Below are 13,355 nucleotides of genomic sequence, written 5' to 3'. Positions count from 1 at the left end.
CGGATGGCTCCGGAAGTTTTCTCTCCCCTTGTATCAAAGGGCAAAAGAAAAAGACTCTCCTAATAAAAGCATCTTCGCACTCACCCCCGTACCGACAGCTGAGCTCTGGGCTTGAGACGCTGTGCCAAAGTACTACGCCAAGGAGTAATACTTACAGGAGTCAACCCACTGGCTCCTACTTTTCAGCTCTGCCTACAGCCTGCAGGCTTTCAAATAAAACATAAGGTGTTTCGCACCGCTTCACTCTCTCATTTTGCTTGGGTCACAGCAAGTAACATTAAAAGGTGTTACCTTTCCACCCGGTGTTATCAGAGCACAGACTGCATTGGCTTTCTATTGGTCATCTGCTAAAGAAATTTGCAAGAACTGGCAAAAAAGTATTGCTTTTTTTCTGCAAGTAACAGCCCCTTTCGTGGTCACACTGAGCACACTTGCATCCTAGACACCGTGCAATACCGCTGGTGGACAAAGCGATGGGCTTGAAGCCAAAATCTTCATTCTCAACTACATTGTTGGTTTGTTTTTTTTTTTAATTACTGCACCAGCACTGATCTCTTGGAAGTCAATCGTTATCCTCTCACTTTCGTAACTTATATCCCCCATTTAAAATTACAGCTAGCTGTCTTCTAACTCAAAGACCACATGACTCCTGTACTCTTCCTTCATTCTGGAGTGACTTAGCGTGCTGCTGAACTTAATACGCCGCCAAGACGGATAACACCGTGGCCTTGCGGTCATCTCTGGCTAGTCTGAAGTCAGTGTAACTTCTGGAAAGGCTATCTGACCCTTCCCCTTCTTGGCCACTCATTGCTACCCCGTGCCTCCAACCCACCTGTATTGACGTAAACGGTCTTAGCATTGCACAGTGAAGCAAACGAGGGAAGTGGTTTGGAATTAATCCAAAAGCAAGTTTAACGCCAGTCAATTCCCTGATCCTGTTCACCGTGCGGCTGCACGAACAGTTGTGGCTGCCACGAGGACAAAGCCAAGAGGAAGGAATGAGGGGTCGAGGCTCGAAGAGGACAGGATCACCTCTCTCTGTAGTGGTGCCAACTTACACTGGCTACCAGTGACTATGGCCTAAGATGGAAAATGAGGTCGTCTTAAAATAACAGCTGTGAAAAATACTTTCTAAGCTAATATGCACCACGAAGCTCACATAACCAATATGAAACAGGAGAACGTACGCAAAGATCTTGAAAGCGTGCAAGAACAGCATCTACTTTATAACAAACAAGAGCTTCAACAGAGTATTTTCAGAACTATCAACCTGCAAGAACAGCATCTACTTTATAACAAACAAGAGCTTCAACAGAGTATTTTCAGAACTATCAACCTGCAGGCTGATTTCATCTGCTCAGGACTAGGCTTAAGCACAGATCAACAGCTAGAGACCTGCACAAGCTTAGCCAACCAGGCCTCAATGATTGGTAACAAAACTCAGGAGGGGAAGAAATTCCACCTTCTTTTCCTTTCGGTACCTTAAAAAAACCTGCCTTTTAGATACTTGTGAATCACATCACTGGCTGTGCATCTACTACGCTTATTGTCGTTCTCTGTCTGGAAATCACATGCTGAGTAGCCCTCGTGCAAGGGATGTATTCTTCATTGAATGATAACAAGGTTTAAAAGAAATCTTGACAGATAAAGGAGTTTATAAAAGGGAACTTGTTCACACTAACAACTTCCTTCAACAGGAAGACTTTACCTATAGTATGAATTTGATATAATTCCATGCACATGAGGGTATTTTCCTCCACGAGGAAAGAAGGGAAGACATAGGGATAAGAAGTTTAGTCAGAAACAGCCTCCCAAATGTAAATATACACAGTATTTTGCATGTTCACAAGCGTAATAGGGATCTGCTATCTTACAGCATGAGACTGTCTTACAAACTCATGGTACCAGTGCAGTACCTACCTACTGGGGCAGTACCTACCCCAGAAATTAATTCGATTCAGCATCTTCTGCCAACAGCAGGAACCTTGGTTCCCTTCAGTCCATATGGTCAGGCTCCGAAAAGGACATTTTAGCTTCTCCCTTGCCAGACACAATCCCCTCCATTTCATGCTCTTCCTGTGTGGTCTCTCCTGACAAGAGTGCAATGGTGGCAGCAGTTGCCAACAAGTTAAGGATAGGTACCTCCACTTGGGATACCGCCTGTCCCATCTTTGATGATGGCTGAAGCCACAGCTACGTATGCAATCCACATCTCTCTCGTGCTATAATCTCTGGCAGTATGTTGGCTCAAGTAAAAAGTAATATAACAAAAACTTTTCAGATGTTTTCTCAATACTTCCTACCCTCTTCACTTAAAAAAATAAACCCAAGCAACTGATCTAGTAAGTCAGCTAAGTGGTTTCAGAGAAATCCAGTGTTTCTAACTGCACACGTTTTTCCTCCATACACATCTGTGAAAACTGAGGGGAAGGGGTCTTAACTTACTCAACCATAGGACCATCACTGAAAAGCCTTTTTCTTGCCGTCACCATGCTAAATCAACGCTCAAACCTACTCTTCAAACTGCCATCGCTCACATACTCTGAACAGGGAGGAGCAAGACGTCTGCCACGCATTCAATGCGCGCACCAAAGCCTGTTAGACAGTTGGGAAAACAGAGTCTTGCTGTTAGGTCTTTTTTTCCAGTTGGCACTTCATCAGCCCTGCCTCCGCCCAAACCTGGGGCTGCCTGAAGCACCCCTGAATGTGCCTTAGCCCGACCCGTGAGCAGAACAGGGCCCACTGCTCGCAACCGCGGGCTCTCGCCCTGCCGTGGGTCTGCGTCAAAGCACAACCCTCCGCTCCCTTCCAGCACTTACACCGCCGCTTGAGGCCGGTTTCACGCAAATTCTGCGTTCTGCTCACAGAGCGAATTGCGCACTTGCCATCGAGCTGCTGCAGGACGCCAGGCCTCCCCATGGAAGGGGGACGGGGCAGAAAGTCAGGGGGATCTTCCTGACTTTGGCACCCGCGTTTGGCAGAGGCTGGTACCGCCGGCCTGGCAGGTGGGTGCGCCATGCCCTCGGGGCAGGGGCTGGCACAGCACCCCACGGCCACGGGGGATTGTGTGCCGCCCCCCCCAACTCCCCTTTCCGCGGACCCCGAGCAGCTCGGCGCGGTGCAGCGGCGGGACGGCCGCTTCGGGGAGAGCTCAGCGGGCACGGCCGGCCAGGAGTAGGCTCCCCACGCCGCGGGTGGGTGCGTGGGTGGGTGCGGTCCCGCAGCGCCCCGCAAGCGCTGCCCTGACCCGTCCGACCACATCGACCCCCTTCGCGGTTGCGGAGGTCCCCGCCTGGGGTCCCGTTCAGGCGGGGGTGGGGGAGGAGAGAAGCAAAGCGGGGGGACCCCGGGCAGCGCCCCCTCCCTCCGCCCCCGCCGCCACTCGCCTGGTTGGGGTCGGTGGCCCGGAAGACGTGGCAGGCCATGGGGGAGTCGGGGTTGTCGGGCTGCGCCTTGATCAGGTAGGCGAAGTAGGTGAGGTCGTGGCTGTTGTGGATGAAGCGGGCGATGTGCTGCGCCTTGTGCTCGAAGATGAAGACGGCGGGCGCGGGGCTGGCGGGGCGGCCGGGGCCGGCGGCGGGGCCGGGGCCGGCGGCGCGGCCGGGGCTGGCGGGGCCGGCGGGCACGCAGCGCAGCGTGGGCGAGCCCAGCAGCAGCAGCACCTCGCGGGCCGGCACCCCGCTGCCCAGGGCGCCGCCGGACTCCTGCCGCTGTCCGCGGCGGCGGATCTCGGCCATCAGCCAGGGCAGCATGGGCAGCGTGGTCCGCCTGTCCAGGCACGACGAGCCCACGTACCACAGCCTGAAGCGCTTCTCCCCCGGCGGCGCCGGCTGCGGCTCGGCCTCCGGCTCCGGCTGCAGGGGGTGGGAGAACGGCTCGCCCTCCCCTTGCTGCTCCATGGCGGGTCCCCGGGCGGAGGGCGCGGCGCTCCGCAGCCGCTTCCCCCCGGCGCCAGGTGCAGCCGGCGGGGCCTGCGCTCGGTCGGGGCCGCCGCTAAGCGCGCATCCCGCCAGGGACGTCCCCGGAGCCGCGCCGCCTCCCTGCCTACCCGCGCGGGGTCAGCCCGCCGGGAGAGGAAAGGCGGCCCGGTCACCCTCCTCTTCCTCCTCCTCAACGCCCCGGGGAGGAGCGGAGAAGCGCCGCCCCGGGACCCAAACAAAAATACAACGTGGCCTCCGCGCCGCGCTTCGCCGGGAGCTGCCGGTGCCGGGGTGCCGGGGTGCCGGGGTGCCGGCCTCTCCCTGCGACCCCGCGACCTGACCGGCCGCGGAGACGGAGGAGGAGGTCCGCAAGGGGAGGAAGGTCACCGGGCGGCGGAGGGAGGGCGATGTGGAAGCCGCCGGGGCCGCCCCGCTCGCCAAAGCTCCCAAGCTTTTTCCGGGCTGGTTTTGATGCTGGTCGGCCGAAGGGGCGCCGGGGCGGAGCCCCCCCCCGCCCGGGGCGCCGCAGCAGCGGCTCCGCCCCCACCCCTGCCTCCCCGCCGGCCTCTCCCCCACGCGGGACAAAAACAAACGCACGGAAGAGGTGCTCCCACGGCTGTACGACAGGCTGCGTTTCCCTGTCGAGTCACCGTCAAGTCGGAGTTTTAATTAAGACGGATTTTAAAATAATGTTTTCTAGGTTTCTTTTTCCTGCTTGAGCTTCTAGTGGTGGGTTGGTTTGTTTTTTTTTCCTCTCGCTATCGCGATAACATCTCCTTTGTCACCGAAAAATCCGCCACCTACTGTAAATGTTAGTAACGAGTCTCCTCTCCCAGGGAAGGTAGCTGGACAAAGCTCTTCCAGCATCCGTACCCATTTTGCAATCGTCAAGTTCAGTGACTGCCCTTTTGTTCCCATCTGTCGCAACAGCAGTGGTAAGTCCCTGTAACACGCTGTTGTGGCAACCGTTTCAACCCCTTCTAGAAGAAAAAATAAATCCACAGCTTGAGCTGAAGAGCTCCGCTCTGTAATCGGAGGCAGCGCGCTAGATGATTTGGGCAGCGAGCAGTCATGTAGCACAGCAGGTCACAACCCACAGCAGTCCGAACCAACACAAAAACTGTCACATTAGCAATGTTTTAATAACTTTACAAGCGACTATCCTCATGTCCTGAGCAAAGTATTTTGGTCTTCTTTTTCCCAGTTTAATCATTCATGCATCTGGGTTTATCAGTTGTCATTTTCAGTTTTAACGTTCTGTCTTGGAAAGACCTCAACTATACCTCCTCCCACAGCATCCTAAAATGAGCTATTCTTAGAACAAGGCAGCTAATGCAAAAAAAAAAGTCTCATGTAGGCTGGACATCAGCTTTAGTATTTGCTGCAATGGTACAAGTTAAAGCCAGAATGGGACTGCCTCCCCAAGCTGACTATTTTCACACACTTAAACCTCCGACCCACATTGTTGTACAGCAAAGACTAATACTGGGGTAGTTAGAATAGCCAAATTTTTTGGATCACAAAACTAAAAATTTCTTGTCTCTCATAGAGTCCTAGAATAGTTTGGGTTGGAAGGGACTTTTAAAGGTCGTCTAGTCCAACCCCCCTGCAATGAGCAGGGACATCTTCCACTATAGCAGGTTGCTCAGAGCCCCGTCCAGCCTGACCTGATGTGTTTCCAGGGATGGGGCATCTACCACCTCTCTGGGCAACCTGTGCCAGGGTTTCACCACCCTCATTGTCAAAATTTTCTTCCTTGGATCTAGTCAAAATCTACCCTCTTTTAGTTTAAAGCCATTACCCCTTGTCCTATCTCTAAAAAAAAAGCCTGTCCCCATCTTTCTTATAAGCCCCCTTGAAGTACTGTAAAGCTGCAATAAGGTCTCCCCGGAGCCTTCTCTTCCCTCAGCTGGCACAGTTAGCATTAAGCCTCTAGCTGAGAACATTACTTGAGATTTTGTGCCCCAGCATTGCAGGACGATGGTTCGGGAGCCGCTAGGATCCTCTCAGTGCACCTGGGAGAAGACCCATTTGCGCTCTGGCAGCAGCGCTGGCACTGGTTTGGCGCTGGGGTGAACCGTTTGTTTTCTGCCAGTTCAATCCTGTGAGCCACCCCTCATTTAAGTGACAGCACTCATGCAGAGACAGCGGTTGGCACAAAGGAAGCGGGAATAGCTGCTCGGGGCGAAGACTACTCGCTCCTTTGGGGAGCGGTTAGTGAGACGACTCATCCAGAGCGTGAAGCTGCGATTCAGTCACCCGAGCGCAAAGATCTATTTAAACTACCAGGGAAGTGAACTGAACTCTTGAGTTTGCACTCAAACAGCGGGAAAAGCCCCTCATGCACTCTGTTGCAATGATTTTAGAGGGGTTAATCATGAAATGGCCCTAGCGAAGCAGCCTAAAGGGGAGGCGGCAACATCTGGAGGGCTTTAGAAGATGTGTAGATGTGGTGCTTAGGGACATGGTTTAGTGGTGGACTTGGCAGTGCTAAGTTAACAGTTGAACTTGGTGATCTTAAAGGTCTTTTCCAACCTAAACAACTCTATGAATCTATGAATCCCGAATTTTTGCAGCTGTTTACAAACACCATCTCGGAGACTATTAGATCCATTTGTATTATAGTTTGTATACGACCTACCAAAACCAGGTTGCGGACAACCACCTAGGCTTTTAGGTGCTGTAGTGATACAAATAATTAATAATAAACAGGAAACGTGAAGACAATCTTGTGACTACCTTTAAAAAAACAGCAAAAAGGGGCTGAAATTGTTTTAAGCAATCACAGATCCATTGATGTTCTCACATTGTTCAAACAGAACAAGAAGCATTCACTTGAAGACGCTACAGAGCTGGGTTTTCAGCTGCTAAGGATGCATTTCAATTTATAGAAATCATTTTATCAGACGGAACTGCGAGGAATGAAATGTGGAAAATGGATCTGAAATTCTTAAATTGCCAACATTGTGCCAATTATGTAAAGCTGCTTGGTTTCTCCTGCAGTTGGGTGATTTGCTTAATAAGATCTGAGATCTGGTTATTTTGACCTAATTGATTTTTATTATTGAATTCTTTACACAAATCCCTTTTAAGACAAAATTAATCTATATAAACTCTACCACTAATACTTAAACTACCTTCAAAATAAAATTCTCAGATGTTAATCCAAAGTTTTCATGCTTTCTTCTCGCTTCATCCTTTTATGTCTTTCTGAATCGATTCTTCATAGTAATCCCTCTTAGCTGTCCACTACCTTTATCCATTTACTTCATCATTTCTTTCTTATCCTTTAATCTGCCTACCACTTTTTATCCCCCATCTCATTAATAGTGTTTCATTAGAAACTCAGCCCTTTAGTTACATAACTTTTCTTCTTGAAGTTGGTCCCTTTTTCTCATTTCTTTTCAGTTGTAAGATTTCATGCACCTTTAAGTTAAAGCTTCCTAATTTCTCTCACCTCGAGCATAGTATTCCTTTGCCCATGACCTCTGACATGCTCCTTATGTAACTTCTCCCCTAGTGTTTAAAACTCTAATGGTAACAAAAGCATCATCATCGAATTCTTTGCACAATATAGCTAGGAATTAGCCTAAACTATATAATATTTATGTCTCAGTTAATGGAAATCAGAAACTTTGGGAGAGAGAAGAAAGCAACTTTGCATAGCCCTTATCCACAGAGCTTTGATAATACATGTCTGTTCTTGATGAAAGTAGGGTTGCTCTCCAGGTCATCCCAAACGGCAAGAAGTGTAAATGCAGCACCCATGCAGAGACATGACAGACTAAGCTTCTGACAAGAGGCCACAATTACTTTTTTTAATTCAATTCCTTTTTTAAATTACTATTATTGGCAAAGCTTCTTGAAACAAATTGTAAAATTCAAAGTAAAAACTGTACTGGAAGATCTAAACTACATCAATTACTATGCTCAATAATTGCCATATTATGTGCTGCAAATACATGTTCAGTTGGTCAGATAAAACTGACCACATACCCAGTCAAACTTTTTTGAATTGTTGATAACCTGCCATTGATTTCTGTTGACTAAATAGACAGTAGATGCAAAATCTTTCAAAATAAGGTATACTACTGAAGTGACCAACCACAGATACAGTTAACTAAATGTAAGTAAATGCCTCTGAACATTTTGGATTCAATATGCTTGTCAGTGGAGCACTACATGTAAAGATTATTTTCCAAAATAAAATGGATAAGTATATTTTCATTCTGTTTAATAAAGGAAGTATATTTTCTTCATTAAGACAATACCTTGCTAACATATACTGGTTCTGCACGTGGCACCACAGCAGCCATTTCATGTATTGTATCTGGATCATCAGTTCATCTTCAGTGTTAAAGGATTTAAGCCTGCAAAATAGTAAGCAAGCACAAGTTCTTGGTAATTTCTTCAGGAGCAGAGAGACCTCAGCATCTCACATGATCAGATTGTTAATTGCTAGTAATTATCCATCCCCTGAAGCTTTCTAGCCACAATTTTAATTACAGAAAAAAATATTAAGTTATTGGAGAAGCTCTAGACTTGACTTTACAATTCCGTAAATTATGCATAACTTCAACCACTTTGGACTAGAGTACTTTATTTCAGCAGTATGCCCTGTAGCTGGAATTGCTTCTCATCCTATTGCTTTTCCAGGAATGCTGTCACTTAACTCTCTGGGATTTCAAGGTCCACTACCATATTTACATTATTTTTAACTAGTCAAAATTTTATTTTACACTTAGATTGCCTTTTAGTAAGATCTGAGATACAGACGTTGTTACTTTAGAAAACATTTTATTGATTTAAACTACCCAGCCTTATTTAAAGACTCTAATGAATTAACTTTTGGAAATATAATTGAAGTACTAGGAAGTAAGTTCAGTAGACTGGGCATATTACCAAGGCTTTAAACTTTAGCTGCTAGAGCAACTTTGGTGCTTCCTCTATTAAGTGTATGAAAACATCACTAGAAATAATGAAAATTGTGTACTTTGCAGATGTATAGAGGTTATTATAGTTTAAAATGTAATGCCAAAGGTTTGAGTAAGACGTATTGGTCTTGTAGAGACATGTCAGTAGCAGGAGACACTCACTGGAATTTGTACACAACAAAAAATGATGAAAAATTAACCTGATGGGGGTTGGGTGGTTTGTTTTTCTTTTTTTTCTCAAACAGCACTAATCTTTTTTGATTGTAATGACAGATTATAATTTGTTCTGCCAATAAGAACCACTCCAAAACAGATTTAGGGGAACTGGAACGAGCCAACTTCGTAAGAAAATAATCTCTAGCTAGAAATTTCATAAACATCTCTGGAACTTAAGGCAACCCACCGCATTTTATGTCTACGTTCAGTGTATTGTTATCCAATTTAATGTAGCACTGATTAAGAGAGACAATGCATTGAATTATTATATTTCTTTTCAAAGAAGCATTTGATTGTGGAACAGATTCTTATTTTTGTCATTTTTTTCATTTAACAGTCATCCCATGAAACTTTCTGGCACAGTAGACTTTGAATCCAGTGAAGAACAACAGTGCTTTTTGTTTAAGTTTAATCTCGAGTCCTAAGTGCTTAACATGTGATCATAGCATCTTTCCAGGTGAGAACATTTGCAATTTTATTTTTTTTTAAGTTTCTTACCAAAAAAGGGTATCAGATAAGCTTATTAAAATCCCCGTTGTTGAGATAATACAGGGTTTCATAGCTGTTGGCAGCTCAGGCCAGTTGCAAAACTAGCTATTACAGGAGATAGAGCAACTTCTGCAAACAAGAACTTCCACATTCCCAATTATTTCTGCTTTTCTATAAAGGAGACCTTTACTTCCCTGCTATTCCCAGACCACTGCAGTAACATACAGAGGAAAAAAATGAAGAAGAGAATACTGCAGCTGCTGGAGTCTATTCCTCTCCTTGACAGTGCCGACTACCTCTACCTTGTTTTGTGATTTGGAAGGGATCCTGGTCCCTTCCAACTCTTCAGAAATGGAAACTAAGACAAGATTTCATGTCATTGCCAAAGCAAAAAGGAACATCTTGATGTTATTCCACAAATATATTATTACAAAGCATGAACCACAGGCTAGAAAGGTTAGCTGATCTGTAGTAGAGTGCAGAAATAAAAAAGAGTCGAGATGCTTTGGAAGACAAGAGTACTTCAACTTCAAAGGTCATGAGTTACATCTCTTCAAGAAGAAAATGCAAATACCGTTAAGATTTCAACAGTGTATCACTATTAAAAATGTTATTTCAACTTGTCCTGGTTTCAGCCAGGATAGAGTTAATTTTCTTCACAGAAGCTAGCGTGAGGCTATGTTTTGGATTTGGGATGAGAAAATGTTGATAACGTGCTGATGTTTTGAGTTGTTGCTGAGTAGTCAAGGACAGTCCAGCTTCTCATGCTGGCCTGCCAGCGAGAAGGCTGGGGGTGCATTGGAAGCTGGGAGGGGACGCAGCCATGACAGCTGACCCAGGCTGACCAAAGAGATATTCCATACCATATGATGTCATGGTCAGTATATAAAGCTGGGACGAAGAAGAAGGAAGGGGAGGAGGGACGTTCGGAGTTATGGCGTCTGTCTTCCCAAGAAACCATTACACGTGATGGAGCCCTGCTTCCCTGGAGATGGTTGAACACCTGCCTGCCCATGGGGAGTAGTGAATTAATTCCTTGTTTTGCTTTGCTTGTGTGCGTGGCTTTTGCTGTACCTATTAAACTGTCTTTATCTCAAACCATGAGTTTTCTCACTTTTACTCTTCAGAATCTCTCCCCCGTCACACCGTGGGGGAGTGAGCGAGCAGCTGCGTGAAGCTTAGCTGTCGGCTGGGGCTAAACCACAACACAACTTCAACTTCACAACTCAGTACTGTATGTCTGGTAAGAGAAGGTACAGCTTATCATGAACAACAGGGCACTTGTAGTCCCAACACAATACCAAGAAAGGTGCCAGCATGGCTGCCAAAAAGGAAAAGAACAGATGGGAACCCCTTAATCCTCTTTCTCATCGTCCTTGTCTGTCCCAGGTAAATTCGACATCTGTTGTCATGACTCTGTTGACTGCTAAGCGTGTCTTGTCTTCCCACATTCCCACCTGCGAGAAGCAGCATTGCACAGCACACCAGTGATTCCTGCAAGACACGCATGAGACTCTATTCACTTTAAATGTAAACTTTAACAGCCCTCTCAAGCTTCATGCGTGGTTGCAGCATCCAGTACTTGCTGGTTCAGAAGCATCACTGGGAAGGAAGCCTGTCTTGCTTTAATTTGGCTAAGCTCTCAGATTAGTATTTTTTTTAAAACACACCTGTAACCTGCCTAAGACACAGTAGTGATGACATTCTGGCCCCATTAATGGGGAACAGAAAAATTCTTTGCAGCTTCGGTAGTACCAAGAACATCGGAACATTATTTTTCAGATTCAGAGGTAATTCACAGGGGAATTAAGCAACAGGGCTGCTTTCAGTGGCAGAGAAGTGTATTCTTAAGTGTGGCATAATGACACTGAAAATTAGGCTGCATAGCAAAATATGGAAGAATTTTAGAGTGGTTAAACTGCCTGAAAACCTTGGACAGAGAAATGCAAATGCTTATTCAATGAACAAGATACAGATCTAGCAGAATCTGTTTGAGAGATGTATAAACGGGAAAAAATGTAGAAGGAGAATAGGCCCCAATAGAAATGTAACATGATACTACTTAAAGAGCAAGTCATAATGCAGAAATGTTAGTATAATTAAATTAGTTTTAAGCTACTGCAAATACACAACATATGGTATATATTCTGTTATCATTAAAATGCTGAATATTGTTTATGCCACTGGAAATCATTACACATCTTTTTAATAGTTAACACAGAAGTCAGAGTATTTCCCGAGAATGTAAGAAGTAGGATGGAAGGTATGGTGACATGAACGTGTACAGTTCCAGATACAAGCTACACAGAGCAGAAAACCAGAAGCCCTTATCCCATTGTCAGACATGCTCTCAAAGGATTACCATGTACCAAGACTGTATGTAGCACTGCCACCTGGTGACCAATGCTATGACAAATGCCTCTTAAAATAACTAGCCAAGAAATTTATTGTATGAAATAATATTTTCCTTCTTTTTTAATAAGTGTATTAAAACTTACTGTTCCAAAGCTCGGTATGTAAAGGACAAAACTGACACTGAAATTTCCAATTTATAAATATAAAAGTATTTGTAATGTAAACACTGAGTATTTGGAAACTATGGCACCTAAACGTATTGAACAGAAATTTTTCTCAAGTTAGGGCAGCTAGACCATAGCTAGCCATAAGAGGAAAATGCAGTACTGGGTAGAGGAAACCCAAAAACACTTAATTTAGCCTTCACAGAGAAGATCAGCAGTCTCGGCTTCCTTACTTTCTCAATGACACAAAGTCATAAATAATTAGTAGACATATCCCAGTAACTCAGTTCAAACGGCAGGTCATTTCTCAACCTTCCCTCAGAAAAGCATCAGAAACAAGAGTCAGGAAGTCTTTCAAAGCATCCAGGACTGGGTATGAGGAGTGCTGAGCATCACCCCTCTACCATGCATAGTTCCTCACGCACTCAAGCACCGAGAGTGGAACTGGATGAGTATGTATGGACAGTGCTGTGCAGCAGAAGCAAAAGTAAGGGAAACCTTTGGCCAAAATTGCACAGAAACAAGCAAATGAAATTGTTCGTGAGGTGACTGAGCCTCAGGAAGGGAAGACTGTAGCAGCATACCATGCAAGCTCAACCCAGGTCAAGGCACTCTTCATGTCATGTACTGACCTGCACAGATCCAACTTCCTGATCAAGTGAATGCCCAGTAAGCTAGCAGCCCAACCAACAGTCATATAACATTTTACTAAAAGTCTGTCCGGGAAATGAGGACTACCATGATCAACCACAGGGTACTGGATTTGATAGAGACTTAAAATTCAGTGGCCTCTAGCCCTGTTGCAAAGGTTCTTCAGAGATGAGGCATTTTTTGCTGCAGGTAGATTAAATGACTCAGGCACTTTTGTGTTATTCTAGAACCTGCAAGTGCTGAACAGAAGAACCCTGCATGCCTCTGCAAAGGAGTGGAAATCACCCTCTCCTTACACTCACTGTTAAGATGGTAATAAAACATTAAACCATTCAAATGCAATAGCCAACAGGGTAAGCAGGAAGAAGAAACTACATTCTTCCTCTCCCCCAGTTTATCATCTCTCTTTGTTTTTAATTGGTCCAAGCTAATGTATTTTCAGGTGTTCCAGCAGAGTGCAGAGATGCTTAAAAAGGGGAAAGGTTAAAAATAAGGGGGTATGGGCTCACAGCAAACAACAAGGTTACATGCCTTTAAAAGGTAGTTAAAGAAAGGCAGTACTATTTTGTGGAAGCAGAACAGAGACATGCTTTTACGTTGGGCAAGATAAGGACAAAGTGTGCAGA

General features: G+C 45.7%; 1 protein-coding gene across 1 annotated transcript in view; it reads right to left on the bottom strand.

Moving 5' to 3' along the window:
• Window positions 1-4,341, bottom strand: part of TBC1D4 (TBC1 domain family member 4) — a gene marked incomplete at its 3' end in the record, with an annotated part of 111,382 nt that extends 107,041 nt beyond the window's left edge. Inside the window, exon 1 of the mRNA XM_082014256.1 lies at window positions 3,387-4,341. Coding sequence (XP_081870382.1) covers window positions 3,387-3,899 — 513 coding nt within the window. The 5' untranslated portion in view covers window positions 3,900-4,341. The remainder of the gene's footprint in view (window positions 1-3,386) is intronic.
• Window positions 4,342-13,355: the final 9,014 nt, after the last annotated feature.

This window comes from Phaethon aethereus (genome assembly GCF_964289735.1).
Source record: "Phaethon aethereus genome assembly, chromosome: 1".
Taxonomy (NCBI): domain Eukaryota; kingdom Metazoa; phylum Chordata; class Aves; order Phaethontiformes; family Phaethontidae; genus Phaethon; species Phaethon aethereus.
Note: the sequence above shows the minus strand (reverse complement) of the source record. Positions and strands in the feature narration are given on the sequence as shown.